This window comes from Pipistrellus kuhlii, unplaced genomic scaffold (genome assembly GCF_014108245.1).
Source record: "Pipistrellus kuhlii isolate mPipKuh1 unplaced genomic scaffold, mPipKuh1.p scaffold_m20_p_27, whole genome shotgun sequence".
Taxonomy (NCBI): domain Eukaryota; kingdom Metazoa; phylum Chordata; class Mammalia; order Chiroptera; family Vespertilionidae; genus Pipistrellus; species Pipistrellus kuhlii.
Window position 1 is genome coordinate 6,688,950 of NW_023425526.1, and position 24,664 is coordinate 6,713,613.

Sequence of the window (24,664 nt, forward strand, 5' to 3'; positions counted from 1 at the left end):
ACGCAGAGCTGCACCCCGGCCTGCCATGCTCCCCTCAGAGGGGGGCGTCACAGCCTGCACACCCCGCTGCCGCGCACACATGGCCCCTGGCCGCTCCCGGGAAGGACCTGCCCTTTCGAAGCTTCCTGTGTGACTTGCATTTTGCTCACGGTTTCGATTTCTTGTCTCCCCTTCTCACAGCGATGAGGCGGCCTCGCGGGCGGACCCAGGCCCAGCGCACCGCGGAGCTCCCCGGGGGAGCGGCCTGGGCGGACGATGCTGCGCGTGGGGTGGCTCTTCCTCTGGTTTGTCGCGGGAGGCAGGACTGAAGGGTTTAACATTTCAGGTAGGGCTTCGCTTTTCATGTCAGCACTGAACCTATGGTCCAAGTGACAGATAATTTGATATATCAGTAGCATGACACACGTCACAGAACACATTCTTCTTACAAGTAAGGGCTTGTAAGAGGAGAAATTATTGGGGTGAACAGCCTTCAGCTGATGCCAAGTATTGATGGGAACCCCGTTACTCAGGTGTGTGTTGGGTGGGAGCAGAAAGAGGAATACACAGGCTTAGCCTGCTCAAAATAAAATTAGGTAATAATCAAATATTACCCACTGCTCTGCTGAAGGTGCCGGGTGCTGAGGATGCCGGGTGCCCTGGGGGAGGGGGCGCATTAGCGTGTAAACCCCCTTTCCCACCCCCGGGGGCAGGGAAGTGGAGCTGTGCCACTGTTCTTTGTGAATATCGGTCAGTGTCGCCCAGAGCACGCTTCTGTGTGGCTTTGTCCATGTGGCTGCAGGTTGCCACACCAGCCACGTTCTGTGGCAGTTCTCCGCGGACAGCGCCGAGGAGTTTGTCCTGTTTTGTGACTTCGCGGAGCCGGAGAGACGCCGCTTCCACCACAGAGAGCCTGTCTCCCCCGCCCGGGGCCCTGAGCGCCCGCCCTGCCAGCGGCTGGGCCTGTCCGAGGCCCAGTGGTACCACCAAGCCAGGGACGGAGGCGTGTTACAGGAAATCACCGGGAAGCAGTCTCACCTCCTCCTGGACAAGACGGCCCTGCGCTTCCTGACCGCGGACAGCAGCCACGCGGGGTCATACGTCTGCAGGCCCAGGACCAGGTATGTCCACAGCATTCTTACCTGAAAGCAGGCCGGCCCTGGTGTCTGGGTCTCACTGTGTTCACGGCTGCCTCCCCAGGAGCCCCGGCGACGAGGCCTGCTGCGCCCGGACGGTCCTGAAGGTGCGGCCCCGCCCGCCCTGCCCGCACCCCGCGCCCCGCACGCGCTACCTCCGGCTGGGCAGCACGGACGCCATTCACTGTCCCGGCCTCGGCTGCCATGGGGCCCCCCTGAGCCCGGAGCTGACCTGGTACCAGGTGAGAGTGGCTTCTCCTTAACCGCGCAGGAGGTGTTTGTGCAGGTCTGTCTGTACAGAACCGTGGTGTGGGGTGTCAGGCCCTAGCTTCCCAAGGTTGGCCTGGCACCTACAAGAAAGGTCGACTTTCTAAGATGGCCTTCCCCAGAGGCCACAGGAGCTGTGCCAGCTGTGCCTGCGCCCTGCCATGTGTCGGAGACTCCTCTGGTGGAGCGAGGCAGTCACCACCGGGCCCAGCAGCTGGGCGAGGATGCCTTGGAAAGCCCTGAAGTGTTTGGGGGAGGGCGCTCCCAACAAGGGAGAAGGGCGGGGGTTGGGGGGAGCAGGCCCTTTCCTGGGGGCAGCTCTGGGGGCCCAGAGAGACAGGCAGTGCTGAGAGGGGCAGTTCCGTGACGATCATTACCAACCACGGGCATTCTCCCTGCTCATGGTTACCGAGCACCAGTCTGTGCCAGCACTCGCAGCACCGCCTCCACGGCCCTGCCACCGGCCCCTGGATGCGGAATCAGGGAATAGAATTCAAATGCCACTGCTTAGCAATAATCATGTAAAGTCCAGTACTTTGCCTTAAAAATCATGTAAAACTTTAAATTTGACTTCAAAACATGTCCGTTTGCTAACATAAAACACCATTTTAGCTTGCCCCTGCCGATGCCCAGCCGGCAGCCTGCTTGCTGGGTGGTCCCTGCACTCCCAGACCCCACAGTGGAGGCGGGGGCAGGGGGCACCTGCTGGGGAGAGCGTTTGCCACCTGGTTCTCCTGAGACCTGGGACAGCAGGCGGCCGCGCGCTGTGTCCTTTGTAGACATTGGACCTGGAGGGTGACGCTGCCATTTGCATTTTAAAGTGACACTGAAAGCCTGCTGGCTTCAAAGACTTGCAGTTTGGGGCACATTCGTTTCACAGCCTCTAAGATGAGGTCAGTAAGGAGTCCATGGTTCTGTTCATCTTTTCGGCTCTCTCCTAAGAGCTAAACTCCTCGGCTGGTGAGCATTGTGGGCGGATGGCAGAGGCCTTGCTCTGCCCCGGGCTGCTCCCAGCCGGAGAGAGGCTGCCGCTTTCAGATGGACGTGCGCACCCTGAGTGAAAGGCGTTTTCACTGTGGGTGAGCACCAGCCAGAGCGCCACACGGACTGCTCTGTGAGGCGCCCTGGGCTGGCTGCTGTTCCCTGAGACGCGTCGTCACTTCGGGCTCTCAGTGCGCATGCGGGATGTGTCAGTGGGAAAGGCATCTGCTCTCAGCGCAGGAAACACGCTGCTGGTAAACTGTACCCTCCGATGCAGCTCTGGAGAGGCATGTTCAGGTTATGTCTATGCATCACGTGTGTGTATGTGTGTGTGTGCGTGTGTGTGTGTGTGTGTGTGTGTGTGTGCAGTGCACACAGACACATGCACACCTGGGGCTCACAGACCTCCTGGGTGCAGTGCATTACTGAAAGTGATGCTATTAGGCAGGAAACAGCACCAGTGCTCCCTTCTCTCATGCCAAACGGCAGCACTCAGCTGGGGGCGGCTCACAGCCCTGGCAAAGCAGATGGCACTAACACGGGTGCCTGAATCCAGGCGGAATTGCTCTCCATAGCATGCCTTTACTCCCATTAAAAGACACGTGCTAGAGCAGAGTGCGTGTGAATGGAATGCTGTCAGTGGATTGCAACAAGTGACGGCAGCGGCCCTCGGAGGGAGTGCGAGTGCAGGATGGACGGACGCTGGGAACAGGAGCCGGCAGGCACGCTCCGGGCTGGGTAGCGCTCGGCTCGGCGGGCAGAGGGCCGTGCCTGGTGGGTCAGGGTGGACTGTGCGCCAGGCGGCAGGCTGGGAACATGGCGGTGTTCCTAGGTCCCTGTGGGTGTGTTTGACCTTTACAAGTGCAAGTCCTGACCCGAACCCAGGGGGAGTAGAGAGATGCTGTACCCTGCAGATATTTTCAAGGATAAAACAGAAGATCAAATTATGTAAGTGAAGGATGTGAGGGTGACTATCACATTTGGGGACTTTATGGCTCAAAGTAAACTCACAACATTTACCAAACTGGGGAAAGTAGCCACTCATTCAATCAGGGGTGGGAAGAGGGAGCTGGACGCGCAGTCATTAACAGAGAGCATTGCGACCCGGGAAGACAGGGCCTGAGACACAGGTGCATCAGAGCAGAAAAGTCTCGAGTCGGCCACACTTTCTTCGCTTTGTTCTTCTTGCTCCACACATTCCTTTGAAAGTCCTCTCACCCTGCCAGCTCAGTTGGCTGGTGTGTGGTCCCATACACCAAACAGGTTCTGGGTTTGATCCCAATTGGAGCCCACGGGCCTGAGGGGGAGGGGAGGTACCTCGAGGTTGGCTGTTCCCACCCGCTTGCCAGCCTGTCCCCCGACACTGGTCGCCCTCTGTGTATGGAGTGATCAGCGGTGCAAGGGCCTTGGCCCGGTGCCTCCGTGTCTGCAGTCACCCACCCTGGTTCCCCGTTCCCCATCAGGCAATCAGAGCCTGCCTGCCTGGAGAAGGGACTGAGAGGTTGGCTGGCAGGCCCTGATTGGGCCATAGGTGCCTGTCGGCTGGGGGAAGCTCCTGTGTTGAGCGTCTGCCTCCTGGTGGTCAGTGCTTGTTCTTGTTAGGTTGATTTTATTATATAGGAGGAGGATTAGGTCCACTGTTTATCACTGGTCTTCCCTGGCTCAGCCAACGTCTTCGTCCTAACTCTGCCTTCCCACGTGACTTACAACAACCTCCACTCTGGTTTCTGTTCTTTCACGTTGTTATGTGCTGTGCAGAGTTCTGTCCCTGACTTCTATCCCTGCTCTGAACCTTCCTCTAAAAGGCTTCTTGATCCTTGAGGTCAGCTGATCGGCTGTTAACCTGTCCGCCCCACTGCTTGGCCTTGGTTTACCTCACACGGCAGCTCCCCTCCAACCAGTTCTGCTCCCCCCACCGGCCTGGCTGTTTGCCAACCTCCTGGAAATTCCCCCTGAGCCACAGGAAGCACACCGGACGTGGAGTGGGGAATCCCTGACTCTTCAAGTCAGCAGGCAGCGTGGAAGGGGAATTCCTCCATCAGAACTGGAAACTCAAAATCAGAGAAATGTAGATAAATTCCCAGTGCTCTCACTGACTAGCTCTGTGCCAGAGCAAAAGAGGAAGTCGGGGAGCTCAGGCTCCTTGTCTGTAAAGTGGGAAACAGGGTCGTACAAACCCGCCAGAGGATCCTTTGGACAGTCAGGCGAGCTGACGCAGGGAAAGTACTGGCTGCCTGGTGACAGGCTCTCGCTGTGCTCTTCGTTCTCGCTCCTTCTCCTTGCCTGCAGTGGTGAGTGGGCTCCTGGTTGGGACTCGGAAGGCCACATGCCACGTGAGAATCACCAACAGATGCTCATGCCCGGACCCCGCCCGTGCCTCCTGGGACAAAAGTGATTATGATAGTCTCTGCTTACCTTGGTGGGCGCTCTCACACTGAGTTGCCATTTTAAAAAGTCTAATGATGACTCTTACGCTTCAAAGCCTTCCGTTCAGTCGTGCAGGCACTCACTCACCCTCGCAGAGGGCAGCCCGCCGCCTGCTGGGCGGGAGCCCGGAGCTCACACACAGCCAAGCAGCGGCCCTCAGCAGCCTTGCTCCCTGTGCACATGGGAGTGTTCTTAGACGGCTTTCCTTCAGCTGACTGGTTCCTGCTTGTCCTTCGGCGCTCTGTGTGGACTGAGGGGCACACCAGCTTCCTGTGAGCAGGGGCACGGCACCAGGTGCTGCTGCCTCCGGGTGCAGCTGCCTCCAGGTGCAGCTGCCTCCAGGTGCAGCTGCCTCCAGGTGCGGCTGCCTCCAGCTGGCATGCGGGCCTGCGTCCTTGCACAGCACTCCCTGAGAGAAAGGCCGGTGGATTCTGCCCGGGATGTCAGGACCTGGCACGTGTCCCGGCACAAACACTGCTCTCAACAACCCCAGATAAGGAGATACCTACACACTCAACACCACAGTCCATATGAGGGCACACACAGGGGAGGACGCAATGGCGTGTGAGCCCACTGTGTGGAGCTGGGAGTGGTGCCCAACCTGTCCAGGGAATGGCTCCCTCTCCTCTCCCTGGGACTGAAGCTGAGCAGCACCCACCCTGGGAAAGGTTGGCAGACTGTGTGCCTGGGTGAGAAGGAGCATGGCACTGAGGGGATGGCAGGAGCAGAGGCCGCTGCAGGGAAGGGAAGGCAGTCACTGCATCTGGGAGGGTAAGGAAGGCAGGCACTGCAGTGAGGAGGGTGAGGAAGACAGGCACTGCAGAGAGGAGGGTGAGGAAGACAGGCACTGTAGCGAGGAGGGTGAGGAAGACAGACACTGCAGCGAGGAGGGTGAGGAAGGCAGGCACTGCAGTGAGGAGGGTAAGGAAGGCAGGCACTGCAGTGAGGAGGTAAGGAAGGCAGGCACTGCAGTGAGGAGGGTGAGGAAGACAGGCACTGCAGTGAGGAGGGTGAGGAAGACAGGCACTGCAGTGAGGAGAGTGAGAAAGGCAGGCACTGCAGCGAGGAGGGTGAGGAAGGCAGGCACTGCAGCGAGGAGGGTGAGGAAGGCAGGCACTGCAGTGAGGAGGTAAGGAAGGCAGGCACTGCAGCGAGGAGGATGAGGAAGGCAGGCACTGCAGTGAGGAGGGTGAGGAAGGCAGGCACTGCAGTGAGGAGGGTGAGGAAGGCAGGCACTGTAGTGAGGAGGGTGAGGAAGGCAGGCACTGCAGTGAGGATGAGGAAGACAGGCACTGCAGTGAGGAGGTGAGGAAGGCAGGCACTGCAGCGAGGAGGGTGAGGAAGGCAGGCACTGCAGTGAGGATGAGGAAGACAGGCACTGTAGTGAGGAGGATGAGGAAGGCAGGCACTGCAGTGAGGAGGGTGAGGAAGGCAGGCACTGCAGTGAGGAGGGTGAGGAAGGCAGGCACTGCAGCGAGGAGGGTGAGGAAGGCAGGCACTGCAGTGAGGAGGTAAGGAAGGCAGGCACTGCAGTGAGGAGGATGAGGAAGGCAGGCACTGCAGTGAGGAGGATGAGGAAGGCAGGCACTGCAGTGAGGAGGGTGAGGAAGGCAGGCACTGTAGTGAGGAGGGTGAGGAAGGCAGGCACTGCAGTGAGGAGGGTGAGGAAGGCAGGCACTGTAGTGAGGAGGGTGAGGAAGGCAGGCACTGCAGTGAGGATGAGGAAGACAAGCCCTGCAGTGAGGAGGTGAGGAAGGCAGGCACTGCAGAGAGGAGGGTGAGGAAGGCAGGCACTGCAGTGAGGATGAGGAAGACAGGCACTGCAGTGAGGAGGATGAGGAAGACAGGCACTGCAGTGAGGAGGTAAGGAAGGCAGGCACTGCAGTGAGGAGGTAAGGAAGGCAGGCACTGCAGTGAGGAGGGTGAGGAAGGTAGGCACTGCAGTGAGGAGGTGAGGAAGGCAGGCACTGCAGTGAGGAGGTAAGGAAGGCAGGCACTGCAGTGAGGAGGGTGAGGAAGGCAGGCACTGCAGTGAGGAGGTAAGGAAGGCAGGCACTGCAGTGAGGAGGGTGAGGAAGGCAGGCACTGCAGTGAGGAGGGTGAGGAAGGCAGGCACTGCAGTGAGGAGGTGAGGAAGGCAGGCACTGCAGCGAGGAGGGTGAGGAAGACAGGCACTGCAGTGAGGAGGTAAGGAAGGCAGGCACTGCAGTGAGGAGGTAAGGAAGGCAGGCACTGCAGTGAGGAGGGTGAGGAAGGCAGGCACTGCAGTGAGGAGGTGAGGAAGGCAGGCACTGCAGTGAGGAGGTAAGGAAGGCAGGCACTGCAGTGAGGAGGGTGAGGAAGGCAGGCACTGCAGTGAGGAGGTAAGGAAGGCAGGCACTGCAGCGAGGAGGGTGAGGAAGGCAGGCACTGCAGTGAGGAGGGTGAGGAAGGCAGGCACTGCAGTGAGGAGGGTGAGGAAGGCAGGCACTGCAGTGAGGAGGGTGAGGAAGGCAGGCACTGCAGCGAGGAGGGTGAGGAAGGCAGGCACTGCAGTGAGGAGGTAAGGAAGGCAGGCACTGCAGCGAGGAGGGTGAGGAAGGCAGGCACTGCAGTGAGGAGGGTGAGGAAGGCAGGCACTGCAGTGAGGAGGTAAGGAAGGCAGGCACTGCAGCGAGGAGGGTGAGGAAGGCAGGCACTGCAGTGAGGAGGTGAGGAAGGCAGGCACTGCAGTGAGGAGGTAAGGAAGGCAGGCACTGCAGTGAGGAGGGTGAGGAAGGCAGGCACTGCAGTGAGGAGGTAAGGAAGGCAGGCACTGCAGTGAGGAGGGTGAGGAAGGCAGGCACTGCAGTGAGGAGGTGAGGAAGGCAGGCACTGCAGTGAGGAGGTAAGGAAGGCAAGCACTGCAGTGAGGAGGGTGAGGAAGGCAGGCACTGCAGTGAGGAGGTAAGGAAGGCAGGCACTGCAGCGAGGAGGGTGAGGAAGGCAGGCACTGCAGTGAGGAGGGTAAGGAAGGCAGGCACTGCAGCGAGGAGGGTGAGGAAGGCAGGCACTGCAGCAAGGAGGGTGAGGAAGGCAGGCACTGCAGCGAGGAGGGTGAGGAAGGCAGGCACTGCAGCGAGGAGGGTGAGGAAGGCAGGCACTGCAGCGAGGAGGGTGAGGAAGGCAGGCACTGCAGCGAGGAGGGTGAGGAAGGCAGGCACTGCAGTGAGGAGGGTGAGGAAGGCAGGCACTGCAGCGAGGAGGGTGAGGAAGGCAGGCACTGCAGCGAGGAGGGTGAGGAAGGCAGGCACTGCAGTGAGGAGGGTTTATCTGAATCGCCAGAGAGGCCTGGACAGACTCTGAAGAAAGAGGGAGCTCCCTGCTGTTTCTGTCCTCAGCCTGCTTCGGCCACCATGAGGGAAACAGCTATTTTCAAGTCATCAGCCATTCGCTGTCATATCGATGTACTTAATGTTTTAAATTTTAAAGTTAAATTTATGTAAAGAGGAAGCTTTATTTTAGCCCCATATACAGATAATCTGCATCAATTTTCAGACATAATAAACACATAGGTGTTGTTTTTAAGTTCATTTGGGATTAAATTAGAATATGATGAGTTTTGTAGAACACTCTCATGGGCCAGAGTCTCGCTTTGGAAAATGATAAATTAAATGCATGCTAGTGGGCTGACTGGATGGGGCCCCATCTCCCACAGCATGGCGGGATGCAGATGCCGCTATTTCAAGGAAGAACTTGCTAGGACAGCTTCCGAACAGAACTCCCCTCGCTCGGGGGCTGTCCTGTGCCAGCTCAGGGCTGTTCCCTCCGGGGTGCGATGTGTGCGGGCCTCCGGGGAGAGCTTCTCTGACGCCTGTCTCTCGGGTTAGAATGGGACCCTGCTCTCTGAGCGGAGGAGCAACCCGCTGCAGCTGGACGCAATCTACGACTTCCACCAGGGCACCTACGCCTGCGACTACCCCGAGGCCGAGGGGGCGAGCAACTGGACGGTCAGAGCTGTTGTCCACGTGAAAACCATCGGTGAGTGACATCTTGGTTTCAGATTTCATGTTTGAATCCCAGCTACACAGTGAAAGCCACTTCCTGAGGCTGTGACACCTTCCTTTGTGGGAAACAGAAAAGGTAGACATGCAGGGTCACTGGGAAAGCCGGGATGTCACACCATCATTTCCCACTAACCTCGAGTCCACTCGGGGAAGGCTCACATCCAAGGTGTCCCCAGTTGGGTTTTCCATTCACACACAGCACACACAGCACAACATACACAGCACGCATAGCACACACAGCACAGCACACACAGCACAGCACACACAGCACACACTGCACACACAGGACAACATACACAGCACACACTGCACACACAGGACACACACAGAACACACACACAGCAGACACAGCACACACACACAGCACACACACATACACCATACACACAGAGCACGCATAGCACACACAGCACAGCACACACTGCACACACAGCACACACACACAGCACACACAGCAAACACTCCCACAGCACATGCTGCACACACATGACACACACAGCATGCACACACCGCACACACACACAGCACAGCACACACTGCACACATAGCACACACAGCACACACACAGCACACAGCACATGCACACACACAGCACACACTCCACACAGAGGACACACAGCACAGCACACACACACAGCACACACGCACACAGCACACACACAGCCTGCCCACCCAGCGCAGACCGAGCCCACCCCGTTGGCCTGCCGGAAAGCGTCCCACAGACGGCGTGTGTGGACGCTCCTGTGTGGCCAGCACCTCAGAACGATGCCTTGGTCCTTTTGGAAGCTGGCTTTCCCACGGAGCGAGGGCCTGGCCTCTGGATGGGAATCGACCTGCACAGGCAGCGCCACCGTGTTCAGGCCTCAGTGTGGCTGCAGCTTCCCCTGCAAAATGATGCCTCTTCTCTTCTCTTCCCTTCCCACCTCTCCTCTCTCCTCTCTCCTCCCTTCCCCTCCTCTTCCCTCCTCTTTCCTCCTCTTCCCTCTTCTCTTCTCTTCTCTTCTCTTCTCTTCTCTTCTCTTCTCTTCTCTTCTCTTCTCTTCTCTTCTCTTCCCTCCCCTTCCCTCCCCTCCCCTCCTCTCCCCTCCTCTCCTCTCCTCTCCTCTTCTGTTAGTGAAGAACACCACCTTCAAGCCGGACATCGTGGAACCGGTGCAGGAGACCCTGGAGGTGGAGCTGGGTGAGTGGGGCTGCGTGTCACCCTGGTGGACACTGGGACTCGGAGCACGTCGGAGGGATGCGGTACCGGGTTCCAGTCTGGGAGAACGGGCTGTGGATGGGGCTCACCGCGGACGGTGCTGCCTCCTCAGTCACTCACCCTCACTTCCAGCCGGTAGGTGTGGAAATCGGCAAACCACGCAGGCCCGAGCGGCCACACTGAGGCAGGCCGGGCCTTTGACACGGTCCATAGGGATCACTCTTTCTTACTCAGGAGGCCCATGGGCATGGTGACTCTATAACGTTACCATTTACCAACACATTCACACAACAGCAGCTTTTACCAAGCCATGTCTGCTGGGCACATTCACCTGCAACAGCGCGGTGGCCGCTGGCCGCTGACCTGTAACAGCGCGGTGGCCGCTGGCCTGTAACAGCGAGGTGGCCGGTGGCCGCTGGCCCCTGAGGTGCCTGAGGAGGAGGCACCTGCCGCTCACCGGCTGACCAGACCAGCCTCCTGGCGCTGCCATGGCCCTCTGCGGGCCTCTCCCGGCTGCTGCTCCAGACCCCTGGCCAACAGCCCCTGCCGCACTGTGGACACAGGACCTGCTGTTCCATAGATCAGTGTGTGTCACATGTGAGCTGTTCCTAACGGAAGTGTGAGGACAGGGCTGTTTTATGGGGAGAGGCTGCTAGGTGGTGATAGCAGTGTATTCGGACTACAAGATAGCAATATGGGCAACAACACAAGAATGGAAGGACAAAAGAAAGAACAAAAGTTATTTAATTAAAGAATAGCAGTTGCCTGTGGAGCCAGGGAATCTGAAGTGCCGCCAGGGGAGAAGCATCAGTAGGGCGCAGAGATGAGTTTTCCGGTGGGATCTCTGCCCGCCTCTGAGGCCGAGGAGGCCCGTCGCCGGGCAGCTCTCGGGAGGAAACGGGGAGACAGGCTAGTGTGCAAATCCATGCCCACCCGTCGTGCACGGTCCATGGCGCTCCATGCCTGATGGCGTCTTCTCTGAACTCCATGCCAGTCAGGGTGTGGGGTGTACTGAGCGTGGGAACATCAGCTTTGGCCTCAGCAGCCGTGGAGGCCGAGCCGGGCAGCACTCACCTTCCTGTCCCTCAGACCACGCGGGGCCTGCTCTCCGAGCGAGCCAACCTTCGTCCTAAACGCAGAGAGCTGTTTTTACATGGAGGGACCGGAGAGCATTGTGCTGAGTGAATAAGCCAGTCAGAGAAAGGCACACCTTATGATCCACTCCTGTGTGGAATCCAATGAGCAACATTACCTGGTGAACAACATGGGACGGACTGACAGGGGGGGCGGGGCTGAAGGGAAGCGTGAGCAGAGAGCAGCCAGGCAGCACCTACCATGGCTGTCCACACAGACAGCGGCGGGGAAGGTGGGAGGGTGCTGGGAGCCGGGGCTGGGAGCCCGGGGGCTGGGGGCCGGGAGCCGGGGCGAAGGCGGGGCAGGGAGAAATGGGCACAGGGTCAACAATAAAAAAGAAATAAAAATAAACAAAATTTTAATAAATAAGGAAGAAATGTGGTCCTAATAATGCCCTTTTGAAAAATAGCTGATACTTTCTTTATTACATGTTTATAATTCAAAATCTTTTAATTGATAGAAACATTCTTTCACAAAAATAGAACAAATCGCCCAAACCATAGCCCATGTCTGCGCTCCCAGCGCTGCTGGCTGCTCCTTTCTGCCCCCGAGGGCCCTGCCCGCCCGCCCAGCCGGCCGGGGCGGGGAGGCCTGGTGCTGGCAGCGTGTCCTCACGGCCCCTCCTGTCTCGTCGGCAGGAAAGCCTCTGATCCTGAACTGCACCGCACGCTTCGGCTTTGAAGAGCACTTCTCCCCAGTGCTGAGGTGGTACAGCAGAGACTCCGGCCAGGAGCTGGAAATTCCAGCAGAGGAAGGCAGGCGGTAAGAAGGAAATCAGAGACAATATTCTTTGCAGCCACATTGTGTGCTCCCACACTCGGAAACCTCTGCGATGTGCACACGGAGACACACACACACACACACATACACACATACACACACACACACACTCCACACACACACCACACCACACACACACCACACACACACCCCACACCCCACACACACACCCCACACACCACACACACACACCACACACCACACACACCACACACACACCATACACATACCACACACACACTTACCATTACCACACACATACACACACCACACATACAAACACACACATACACACACCAGGGGCACCAGCTGACGGTGAGACGAGTCAGTCATGTTACCTCTAGCCCTGTGCCAGTTGGGCTCCGAGGCCGTGGGGTGAAGCCCCTGCGGTGCTGAAGTCCGTGTGTAACAGCAGCTTGTGCGGCCGCTTTGGACACCAGCGGACCAGGAGACAGCCCGTGGCCCCACAAGCCCCCGTTTCCCCGGTGCCCACTCAGCCACCCAGGTCTGAGGGCTCTGGCAGCCAGAAGGTGCGGAATGAGAAAACGTGCTGACCGAGGTCTGGCCCGCACTGCGGGCAGCGAGGACAGTGCAGCAGGCAGCCTGGAAGCCAGCTCGGCGGGGTCTGTCTTGAAATGCTTGGAAGCTACTCTGCTTTCTAAAATCTAGACTTAGCTTGGTGCTCTCAAGAGCACGGAACCCAAATTAGTGGCCAGAATGAACTGGGAAGACAATTTTGCTCCATAAAATGGAGATCTCTAGCCATTCGGATCTGCCAGCTCCTCAGGGCTGGACACGGGCCTGAGGGTGAGGGCTGGGGCCAGTCTGCCCAGCCTGCGCTAAGGACACAGTGCTTGTCTCTGAGCCCTGCTCCACAGACCGGGCTGTGACGGCGCCCCTCTGGCCTGCACGCATGCCAAAGGACAGGCACAGCCCAGGGCGGGTTCCTACACAAGGAAAGGCATCGGGTCCCCCAGGGAGCTGTTACTGCATCCAGTTCACAGGAGCCGAGGGTGAGAGGGGTGCTCTGACCTCACCCTCTGGGGGCTGTTTCCCACCCATCGGCCACGTGAGCCTGTGAGCTCCACCTGCCCCCTGCCCCCCTCTCAGCCCCCCAGGAGGGGCGCACAGGGCAGGCGCGACGCTCAGCACGTCTCCGGCGGCAAGAAGAGCTCCGTGGGGAAGCGCTGGTGTTGGGGTCTCCAGCAGCACCGCCGGCACTGTCAGTGTGCCCACCAGATTCCTCAGGGTGAGGCAGAGGGAGGCCCCGCTCCCGCTGGTCCTGACGGCCCAGGCACAGCTGGGCATCGCTCCCGCCCGCGCCCGGTCTGCATTGCTGGCCATGTTAGAGGCCGCAGGCCACACCTGAGGGCTTCCTGTGAGGTGCAGCGTGAGGGGCCACAACCCCTTTTGTGCTGAGACGCCCTGACACCCATAAGCCCTCACGGACGTCGCAGATGCAGCCTCATTGGCATCTGTGCTCAGGGAAGTCTCAGAGTGAGCAAGGCCAGCGCGGCCCCAGTGCCAGCCCTGAATGCTGCTTTGCACACTCAGTCCTGTAAACCCACGCCCTCCTGCCCGCCCACACTGAGCTGGGGCACCTCCGCTGGCTGCCCCCCGCGCTGCAGAGCGAGGCCGGCCTCACAGGTCCCGGGACTGCCCTGGCGGCTATGTGCCCCGATGGCTGTGTGCCCACTGTGTGCCCCGGCGGCTGTCTGCCCCGGCAGCTGTCTGCACCAGGGGCTGTGTGCCCACTGTGTGCCCCAGGGGCTGTGTGCCCACTGTGTGCCCTGAAGGCTGTCTGCCCCAGGGGCTGTGTGCCCACTGTGTGCCCCGGCGGCTGTGTGCCCACTGTGTGCCCCGGCGGCTGTGTGCCCACTGTGTGCCCTGAAGGCTGTCTGCCCCAGGGGCTGTGTGCCCACTGTGTGCCCCGGCGGCTGTGTGCCCACTGTGTGCCCTGAAGGCTGTCTGCCCCAGGGGCTGTGTGCCCACTGTGTGCCCCAGGGGCTGTGTGCCCACTGTGTGCCCTGAAGGCTGTCTGCCCCAGGGGCTGTGTGCCCACTGTGTGCCCTGAAGGCTGTCTGCCCCAGGGGCTGTGTGCCCACTGTGTGCCCCGGCGGCTGTGTGCCTCGGCGCTGTGAGGTCTCTCCTTTCCCAGCCTGAGAGCCAGCGTGGAGGTGGAAGTGATCCGGCGCACCCTCCGCTTGGACAGCGTTGCCCAGAGCGACCTGCACAGGACCTTTGTCTGCTTCGCCCAGAACTCACTGGGGAACACCTCGAAGCCCCTCCGGCTGCGGGGGAAGCAGGGAGGTACGTGGGCACAGGGCCCCCCTGGCGGGCACAGGGCTTCCCGGATGGGCACAGGGCTCCCCGGGCAGGCACAGGGCTCCCCGGGGGGGCACAGGGCTCCCCGGGCAGGCACAGGGCTCTCCCTGGGGGGGCACAGGGCTCTCCCCGGGGGGGCACAGGGCTCTCCCTGGGGGGGCACAGGGCTCTCCCCGGGCGGGCACAGGGCTCCCCGGGCGGGCACAGGGCTCTCCCCGGGCGCGCACAGGGCTTCCCGGATGGGCACAGGGCTCCCCGGGCGGGCACAGGGCTCCCCGGGGGGGCACAGGGCTCTCCCTGGGGGGGCACAGGGCTCTCCCTGGGGGGGCACAGGGCTCTCCCTGGGGGGGGCACAGGGCTCCCCGGACAGGCACAGGGCTCCCCAGGCGGGCACAGGGCTCTCCCCGGGCGGGCACAGGGCTCCCCGGGCGGGCACAGGGCTCTCCCCTGGGGGGCACAGGGCTCCCCAGGGGGGCACAGGGCTCCCCAGGGGGGCACAGGGCTCCCGGGCGGGCACAGGGCTCTCCCCTGGGGGGCACAGGGCTCCCCAGGGGGGCACAGGGCTCCCCAGGGGGGCACAGGGCTTTTCAGGCAGCAGTGTGTGGTGAGAGGAGCGAGGCAGTGTCACACCGCCTTCTGCACACTTGGCTGCTGAGCTTAAACCTGCCCTAGAACATGGCCAGGCAGCTCACATGTGACCCAGACACGGCCTCCTGACCCACATTTCGGCCAAGCCATCTCATTCTCCCGCCATCCCACAAACACCGCGCGGGCTCCAGGAAAGGCCTGTGCTAGAACCTGGGTCCCTCCCTCATTTTCCTCTCCGGCTTCTGAGCCCAGCGGACCTGAGGTCAGGCACTGGGCCTGGAGGTGAGAGTGAGTGCTGGCGCCAGAGGATGTGTATGTCAGACCTAACGCCTTAGAGCTGATGGGCCTCCCGCGGGACACAGCTTCTCATTCTTTTGAGATGACGCTCAGAGGTGAAAGGACGTCATTCACTCATTCACTGCTCATGACGATCCTAGAGCTCGGACTGTGGGTGCTCCCGGGCTTAAATGAGACCGCCTCTGGCCCTGGTCCCGCGGGCGCTCGGTAAGGTGTGTCTCCTGCCTTAGGTGGCCGAGGGCGTGCCAGATGCACCTTGGCCGCAGGTAGCGTGGATCAGTGGGGACGGTTGTACCTGGATCTAGTTAGAGTGAGGGGTCAGAGCACGGGGCAGTCCGGGGAAAATAAGTAACAGTGGCTCCGACCCGCTTCCCCGGCGCCGGCCCAGCACCGCCCGCCCCCCCCCCCCAGGTTTGCCCGCTCAGGGTGGGGTCTCCCCCAGGCTGTGGCTGCCGGCTGCTGCCCGCACTCAGCCTGCGAGAGGAGCGCTGCCGGCCAATGCTGTGGGACAGCAGGGGGCGCAGCCATGCTGGGAGCACAGCGCCCGTGCACGGTGCTGCTTCCCTGTGACCTGACAACCGCGGAGGCGGCGGCCACACCTGAGCCGGTGCAGCAGGGCGGTGGGGTCCCAGATGAGTGTTTGTTCCGGTCCTGCCAGCGGCATGGAGAGCGGCAGGTCCCGCACACCCGCTGTGCCCCTCAGCCGCTGCGTGCTCTGGGAGAAGGACCGGCTATGTGGGGAGAGGAAGTACGGGCACCGGGAAGTGGGCCCGGGAAAATCCTGCAGGTTACGAGCCACCGGGCTGGGGGTTGCCAGGTTACAGGTGACAGGGCTGGGGGAGCAGAGAGCAGGCGCCCCGGCAGCAGGCGCCTCCGGGACCAGGGGCCGAGGCCGTAAACCTTCCCGTAATGACACGGGTTCTCGGAAGAGGGCGGGCTGCCCTCCATGTGAGCTCCGGGCCGGGCCTGCAGCTCCCAGCCCCGCGCTCCTCTGAGCAGACAGAGCCGCCGGTAACAGCGCGGATTCCCAGCTCCTGTCCTTGTAGTTATTTCCGATGTCCCCCCAGCGGTGCTCCTGTGCGTGCTCCTGGGCACCGTGGCCGCCCTGGCCAGCGCGCTGGCCGCGGGCGCGCTGCTCTTCATCTACTGGATTGAGGTGCTGCTGCTGTGCCGGACCTGCCAGGACCAGGACGAGACACTCGGGGGTAAGGGCTGCTGTGTGACTGATCCCCCAGCACAGGGGCCCAGGAATGGGTGTTCCCTGCCGCCTAGCCGCAGGGCTGCAGGAGGCTCACCCAGGTTGGATCTGAAATGGTCTCTCTGCTGACAGCGAAGGCGGTGTGGGGGGGGGGGGGGAGTGAGGAGGGGAAGGGGGTAGGGGACGCGCGTCTTCCTCCTGCAGAGGGACTTAGATGGCGGGTGAACAAGCAGCCTCCCTGCTGTTACAGCCCTTCAGCCAGACAGTCTCACCCCAAACTGAACTGCTGGGCAAGGGCAGAGTGTGGGCTGGCCCTTCGTGTCACCTCCGTCAGCCTGGCCTGTACCCGAGGGGCTTGTCCCCAAAAGTGTGACGTTCTGGGAGCTGCGAGTCCACACCCCCACAGACACGCAGCTTCCATGTCCTCTGGTCCTGGGCCCAGGGTTCGACTATAATTTTAGCAAATGCCTCTCCTCTGCTGGCTGCCAGGCCAGCCCTCACCTGGAGGACCCCATAACCCGCAAGCCCTCACCTGGCATAACCCCACATCCCGGCCATTCCTCACCTGGAGGACCCCACACCCCGGCCATTCCTCACCTGGCAGAACCCCACACCCCGGCCATTCCTCACCTGGCAGAACCCCACACCCCGGCCATTCCTCACCTGGAGGACCCCACACCCCGGCCATTCCTCACCTGGCAGAACCCCACACCCCGGCCATTCCTCACCTGGAGGACCCCACACCCCGGCCAGCCCTCACCTGGAGGACCCCCACAGCGCTTCCCCACACCAACCACTCATGAGGGCCGTCAGGTCTCCAGGAGCCAGGAGTGAAAAGCTCCCGTCATCTTTCCTGAGACCATCACTGAGACACGTATGAGAAGCCCTTAGCAAGAGGGCTGCTGAGATTTATCCAGAACAAAAGTTAGCCTTTTTGAGGCAAGCCAATATCTGATCAATGCCTGTTTCCCTGGACAACCTCATGCTTCTGCTAACATGCTGCTTGTCCTGAGGCTCTGCAGCTTGTACCTGAGAGTTGGCCAGCTGGAACCTTCACTGTGCCTGGCTCCTCTCACTTCCATGGACATGTCAGCAACCTGGTGTGGGCCGATGGGCCTGGGCACAGCCAGTCAGTGCCCCCTCTGGCCAACCCAGAGTTTTATAGGGAGATGTTTCCTTTGATGTTGGTGATAATACACAGAAGTTTAGAGTGTCAGAATTTTGAAGGACCTAACAGGTTATCTAACACTTCCACACTCTAATTTTATTACCAAAGCTACATCATGATTTCTGATTATAGAAAAGTCCTAGTTTGCTGGGCTTGGAAGGAATCGGGGCAACTGTGGCACATTCCACATGAAACTGCGCAGCACGCACCAGCCGCTGCCCCTGAGCATCCTCCGCCCTGGGGCATGGCTGCCGGGAGCAGCGCCTGGTCCGGATGGTGGTTCAATGTATAGTAGATATAAGATGCCTGATTAGGTGCTCAGGAATGTCCAGGCTGCAGGTGCAGTTTGCGTCATACTCCCATCAGTTGGGGGAAGGGAGGATCTATCATTACAGGCTTTTAGTAATATTTTTAAAAATTGGCAGTCTGGGCAAGGTCAGAGGGTGAAAGTCCGACTTCCATAGCTACTTCCTGCTGAGAGGGGGCATCATTAGGAGTGTTTACCTGGGGATCTCAAGGATTCTGGTGCTAGGATCTGAATTCAGGGCCAGATCGATCTCTCCCACCTTCTGGTTGGCGAACGCCTGCATTGTGTTCTGCAAGAAACTAGTGAAACAGCACATGAGAAAAGGGCCAAAGAGCAAAATTAAAAGAATAAATACCAGAGGGCCTAACAGTGGGAGGAGCCGTGGGGTAAGTGGGCAAAAAACAGGTAGTTTTTCCGTGCTGGATAAAGGGTGCAGCAGCGTGATTTCCCCAAGAGACTGGTTGGTGAAGTCTCAAGAGTGATCCTGTTGAGTCACTTGGGAGTAAAAGCTGGTCCTGAGGCTGCCAAGGCGTCACTTGTCTGGTTTGCTGCTTTTCTGGGCCGGAGCTGAAATACAACTGAGACCTAGCTGTTATTTTTAGACAGGGGGCGTGGGGAGAAGAGTAGGAGTCTCAGTGGCCTCACTAGTGATATGAAAGGGGAGAATAGGTTACCCTGGGGGAAAGGTTCTTGTTTTCCCAGTTTTGCCCCTTGCTGGGCATCCACATGTTTCTTATAGATCTGAGAAAGGATTTCAAAATAGGTAGAGCATGGTTAACCTCCCTATGGAAGTTCCAACTCCTGCTGTGATGCCGAGGGTTAGGAGGAGAGGGATGTGGACTCCTCTTTTGTGTCAGATATGATGGTTACAGGGACAGGTAAAGACTGATTATGGGGCTGCGTCAACATTGGGTGAGAAATAGAGAAGAGTACAGGTTCCTGTTCAGTTGGTCGGGAGGCAAATGTATGTGTTTTCCCCACAGAGGGAGAAAAACCCTGATCATGGAGATAAGCTGAAAGTGTAAGGAGAAGAGGTGGGCTAAAGGGTATGAGATTCCTTTTCCCAGTTCCGCACTCCAAGCTGAGAGGGTAGTTGTCATGGTGCTACCAATAAGGGTGACAGATGAGTGATTAAGATTTATTGCAGTGAAAGTGAGAGGGAATATTAGAATGGGCTATTCTCCAAGGGAAAAGAGAACGGGAAGGAAAGTAGCAGTGGAAAATGAGGCTGGAGAAAAAGCAGAGGCAGGAGGCCTGTCCCCAGGCCTTAACCACTTTAATCCCAAATCACTGCATTTTTCCTAGAGATAATGATCATAGACGAGATAGGGAGATAAGACATTTACAGTCCCAGGAATAGCTCAGCTTTGTGGGTTGAGAGAGTGAAACTGAGGTAGATGACTGGATTTGGGACAACTGGGTTTTATGAGAGATGCATGGTAACCCTGGCCTGGCACCGAGGTAGAATGAGAAAATAATGAATGGGGGAATTTAGTAAGATGCAGTGTAGACATGAAGTGGCTAATGGCTGTGAGACTAACCCATTAACCCCCATAATAGAGGCTGAGGAGAGGACAAGGGTCCCAGTGGATTCAGAGAGGACAGAATAAGTGGCCCCAGTGTCCATTAAAAAGAAGATCGGCTTACCTGCCACCACAGTTGTTCCCCGAGGCTCTGTCCTGGTGATGTGAGTCTGTGGGGCCCTGTCAGGGTCTGGACAGCTGCTTCCATGGCCAGTCCCAGGAGGTCTGGGTGCTCCAAACCGCATCCAGAAGGCGGCCATGCTGGACTGGCAGAGCCCAGACCTGGAGAAGCTAGACTACAGTCTATTTCCAGTAGCCTTCTCTTCCGCACCTTGGACAGTGCCAAGGCTGGGGGGAGGGGGGTCTTGGGTTTGAGCAGAACTTGGCTCAGTGTCCTTCCTTGCTGCATCTGAAGGAGGGCCCAGATGAGGCTTAGCCCCTGACTTACCTGTGGCTGGAGTACTGGTACTTAGTTTGGAGTTTGAAAGCGGTGGCTAGGAGCTGGAAGGCCTCCTACTGGGCCTTGGCCTTGGCCTGATCTCGCCTTTGATTTTGAATTTGAGTCTTCTTGTCTCTATTATTAAAGATCTTAAAGGTCAGGTTAATGGGGTCTTTTTGAGGGGGTTGTAGACCTGTATTTATTTTTTGAAGTTTGTGGCATATGTCGGGGAGTAAAGGTGGTCAGGTCAGTGGAAAACGAAACCTGAGATGCCTCTCCATCTGTGAGGCTGGACATAGAGACCAGGATGTGGACTCAGACTGCGCCCTCAGCTCCTGCTGCCTCTCTCAGGGGGAATAGAAGAGGCTGTGAAGGAAGGCCGTCTTTGGGCCTGAGAGTGAGTGTTAGATGGGAAAGACTGTTTTAAAGCTCACGTTCTCAGGAGTTGGGCTCTCAGGAAGATCAGACAGTGAGAAGGGAATGGCCAGCCACCTGTGAATTTGGTTGCCAGTGGTCCTGGGGACAAAGATGAGGCAGAGAGCACAGGGGAAGGAGGCAGTTAGAATTGTCAGCGGTAGAGTGTGGGGTGCGGATTCTGCAGCAGGATTGTAAGGAGGTGGCGGGAGCGAGACACATGGAGCAGAATGATTGCTGGGTTGAATGAGCAGTCAGAGACAGAGAAAGGGGCTGAGGACAGGTGTGGGAGGGAAAAGAGAACTTTGCGAGGAGGATCTGATGGGGGGAACATGAAGAGTAAAGCGAGGGGGAGAGCGGGAGGGGAGGTGAAGAGGGGAAGCCTGTTCGCAGGGATCTCTGAGGCCTCCTATCCAGTGGCAAAAATTATCTAGATCACATGTGTCAAACACAAGGCCCGCGGGCCAAATCCGTCCCGCCAGGCCTTGCAATGTGGCCCGCACCGAGCTGTCATCACTGCACTCCGCTGCGTTTCCATCACAATGACAGTTTATGACTGTTCAGTAAACCATTCGGCCCGCGATTTAGGCTGGATTTTAGATTTTGGCCCCTTCTCTGATTGAGTTCGACACCCCTAATCTAGATCTTGAAGGCTATTGGAATCAGAAGTGCCTTTTTCAGGCCACGGAGAGACATTGTCAAGTTTGTATCGTGGCCAGGTAGAGCTTCTTTGGTTTGATGTAGCCAGAAAGACCAAGGGTAGAGATTGGCGAGGAGACACCCTAAGGGTGTGTAGAGGCGGTTTGGACTGAGAGGTCCCCATGATCAGAGGGAAGGGCCACCAGGAATTTGGGGAGGAAAGAAGGAGCATCCTCCTTTTCCCTCAGCCAACCTGGAGAGAGAGAGAGAGAGAGAGAGAGAGAGAGAGAGAGAGAGAGAGAGAGAGAGAGAGAGAGAGAGAGACACGAGAGAAGCGAGAGAAGGTTCCAAGGTCATCACCCTGAGACCTTTCCCATGAAGTAGAGCAGAGTTTCCCGGATAGGCACCTGGGCTTTCGTAGACTAGAACGTGGAGCCGATTAAATGGGACACTCTGAGGCCTTCCAGGTCAAGGGCGGGGGCAGTCGGGAAAGTCCCTGAAGCCTACCGATGAGATCCCCAAGTGTCCTGGTACAGCAGGGTTCGAGAGGTGTCCAGAGCGGGCCAATCAACTCAGAACCATGCCACCGAGCAGAGCCAGAGCAGGAGTCAGAAGCTCGGGGCTAGGTTCGAGGATCGTCCACGCTTCTGTGCACCTCTCCCAGGTTTCAGCACCAAATGAAAGATGAGACAGAGGCCGAAAACCAGGACTACAGGCTTTATTAGAGGAGAAGGACCTGCTGGGCTTCCCTGCAAAGGAGAGTAGCCACACGTGCAGACGGGAACTCGCCTTTTGAGGAGAGGAATGGGAAGGGACGGGGCTTAGGGTACTCGGCACACGCTGATTGGTGGTTTCACATAAGACACATGATTAGGCACTTAGGGACTTAGGAATCGGAGGCTCAGGGTATCTGGCAGGTGCTGATTGGTGGTTCAATGTACAGTCCATGTAAGGTGCCTGGTTAGGTGCTCAGAAATGTCCAGGCTGCAGGTGCAGGTTACGTCATCCTCCGTCCATCAGGTGGGGGAAGAGAGGATCTATCACCATGGAGAAGGAGGGAGGACACCGATTCGCGCTGCTGAGGGCCAGACACAGGCTTTGCGTGTCAGCTACCTCCTGTGACCCTGCCAGGAGCTGCGCGGTCCGCCATCCCCAGTGCAGGGTTAGTGGTGTTGGCAGGCGTGGCCCCAGGACTGCAGGGTCCTGCAGACCCCTCTCGCATGGCCACCCCAGCCGCGGAGGCCCAGAGCTCCAGAACGTGGACCCGCTCCAATCCTGGGCAGATAATGAGCACGGCTCCCAGCAGGGTTTTGAAAAGGACTCAGCTGCTGGTTTTTATTTCTTTAATCAATTCAGTACCGACCCCCAGTCCTGCTCTGTACCATGTGCCACGATTGAGCGCATGCAGGTGTGCGTGGCTCACACTTCTATCACCCTTTCTCCAGATAAAAAGGAGTTTGATGCTTTCATCTCCTGCGCGAAGGGGAGTGCCTCCGAGAGCGAGCCCGCCTCGCCTGTGAGTGAGGGCCGCCTGGCCCTGAAGCTGTTCCCCGAAGTTCTGGAAAACAAATATGGCTACACCTTGTGTTTGCTTGAAAGAGACGTGGCCCCGGGAGGAGGTAGGCCTGCCCCCAAGAGAAGTGACAGCGCCAAGGGCGGTTCAGTGCCCGCTCTCCACCCCCCACCCCCCGGGGCTGGCCCCTCCTGGAGGGCTGTGAGCTTAGGGCTGAATGGCCAGCGGAAGACACCTGGGCAGACACATGTCCATCATGTGAGCCTCCATCCCAAGGGACAGAGCTTCCTTGGCTCCTCACTGTCCTTCCCAGTCGGTGGCCCTGCGTGGGGACACTGCAGGCCACAGATGCAGCATGGCCCGTGGGCTGCTGGAGTCTGGGCCAGGCCCCGCCTTCTCCATTCAGACCTACCCAGAGACCTACCTCGCTCCTGTCCAGCCCAGCTGTGCTCCTGCAGGAGGGGCCTTTGAGGAGACAGCGCCGGGAGAACTGCAGACGAGTCACTGGACAGTAGGGTGTATCCCCACTATGAACAGGGCGGGGTAACCCATGCAGTTAGGGGAGCAGTCTCGCTCTGCCTGGCGGGGAACCCCTGTGTAGGTCTGGGGGAACCAGGGTTATTGTGACTCAAGGTTTAGCAATACAGATGCAATTAGTTAAATTCTTTCGTTCCAGTGTACACAGAAGACATCGTGAGCATTATCAAGAAAAGTAGAAGAGGAATCTTCATCTTAAGCCCCAACTATGTCAACGGACCCAGTGTCTTTGAACTGCAAGCAGCAGTGAGTCTTGCGCTGGATGATCATACGCTGAAGCTCATTCTAGTGAAGTTCTGTCCCTTCCAAGAGCCAGAATCCCTGCCTGACCTGGTGAGGAAGGCTCTCCGGGTCTTGCCCACAGTCACATGGAGAGGCTTAAAGTCGGCGCCTCCCAATTCCAGGTTCTGGACTCGCATGCGCTACCACATGCCTGTGAAAGCCCCCCCGGGGCTCCTGTGGAGCCGCTTCAGGGTCATCTCCAGGGCTTTCTCACTGGGACGACTCAGTAAAGCAGAGGCCCCTGGGCGGAGCTCCCAGACAGGCACTGGTGACCTGGCCCACACGCACCCCGCACCCCTGCCCTGGTAAGCAGACAGACTGCCGGGCAGGACCCACATCCTGGATCGGGCTGATCTAAAGTGGATGGTGCTCGGCCCCCAGGTTGTTGCTGGGGCTACAGAGGCGGGTGTGCTACTCTGCTGTGCTCGCCAGCTGTGAGCCCAGCTCAGGGCTTCTGGCTGAGCAGCACTCCCCCTGTGGGAGTGCACTCACCACCAGGGGGCAGCTCCTGCATTGAGTGTCTGTCCCCTTGTGATCAGTGTGCATCATAGCAACTGGTTATTTGGTCAATTTGCATATTAGCCTTTTGTTATTAGGCTGGGAGGGACTGACAGAGGTCAGAGGGGAGGGGGATGGACATAGGCAAAAGTGTGGTGATGGCCAGAGGTGGGGGCCTGGGTGGAGGAGGGTAAAGGGGGAAATGGAAGATATCTATAATAGCATCAACAATAGAATAAAAGCAATATTGATATACCACTACACTACACACCTATTAGGAAAAAAAGATTCCTTATGAACTATGTATTTTACTGCTTTGGTAAAGTTACAAAGTTTAAAAACAAAGAACTTTGTCCAGAAAGGAGCGCTATTGAAATGTTTTTTATTTTTATTTTTATGGTGAAGCTAAGGAAGCTTCAGAGCCGCTGTGAGGGCTGGATTCGTCCTGGGGGGAGAGGGGAGCAAGCAGGTTGCCACCAGCAGCATTTTGGATAACTGGCCTGAAAAGATTTAAAAGAGAAAGGGACAGATTCCCAAGCCTACAGTTATTTGTAAATTATTTCTTATTCTAAATAAAGTCATTTTTGAACCTTATTAAAAAATAATCCCCCCCCCAAAAAAATTAGTCCTTCAGGTTCAATAAACTTTAGGCTCACAAAACCTGTGTTAGTCCCTGAGGGGTGGGGTCCCCAAAGGCGTTCGGGTTCATTCATTGTATTTATTTGCTCTTTTTAATTCTTGTTCTAGAGGGAGAGTGAGGACAGTCCTTTACTCAGTAATTTTCATAAGAATTGTATCGGAACCTCCTTCTTTGGCTGTTTATGGGTTTACCTTACCGTGAACCACAGAGACTTTAAGCCCTTTGAAGATGGGGACAGAGCTGATTGTGTTTCTATAATACAGGCACAAAGGTAATAAACTTTTATAAATATTTGTTGAAGAAACAGATAAATTTCAGTGCCATGAGGCATTACTTTTCCTTCTGCTCCATCTCTTTATCGAGATTTGT

General features: G+C 58.1%; 1 protein-coding gene across 1 annotated transcript; it reads left to right on the plus strand.

The window, feature by feature from the left end:
- The first annotated feature begins 226 nt into the window (after positions 1 to 226).
- Positions 227 to 23,709, plus strand: LOC118727914 (interleukin 18 receptor accessory protein). The gene is made up of 10 exons (XM_036453937.2): positions 227 to 325; positions 782 to 1,100; positions 1,180 to 1,357; positions 8,639 to 8,789; positions 9,930 to 9,995; positions 11,786 to 11,909; positions 14,086 to 14,237; positions 16,205 to 16,342; positions 22,271 to 22,444; positions 23,015 to 23,709. The coding sequence occupies exons 1-10, from the start codon at positions 256 to 258 to the stop codon at positions 23,464 to 23,466; spliced, it is 1,824 nt and encodes a 607-aa protein (XP_036309830.1). The 5' UTR covers positions 227 to 255; the 3' UTR covers positions 23,467 to 23,709.
- The last annotated feature ends 955 nt before the right edge of the window (positions 23,710 to 24,664 follow it).

Bases quoted from the DNA above. Each gene is read 5' to 3' on its own strand.
- LOC118727914 (XM_036453937.2), top strand. From the start codon at position 256: ATGCTGCGCGTGGGGTGGCTCTTCCTCTGGTTTGTCGCGGGAGGCAGG. The intron at 1,358-8,638 runs GTGAGAGTGGCT...CTCTCGGGTTAG, and splicing joins CGGAGCTGACCTGGTACCAG to AATGGGACCCTGCTCTCTGA. The intron at 11,910-14,085 runs GTAAGAAGGAAA...CTCCTTTCCCAG, and splicing joins CCAGCAGAGGAAGGCAGGCG to CCTGAGAGCCAGCGTGGAGG.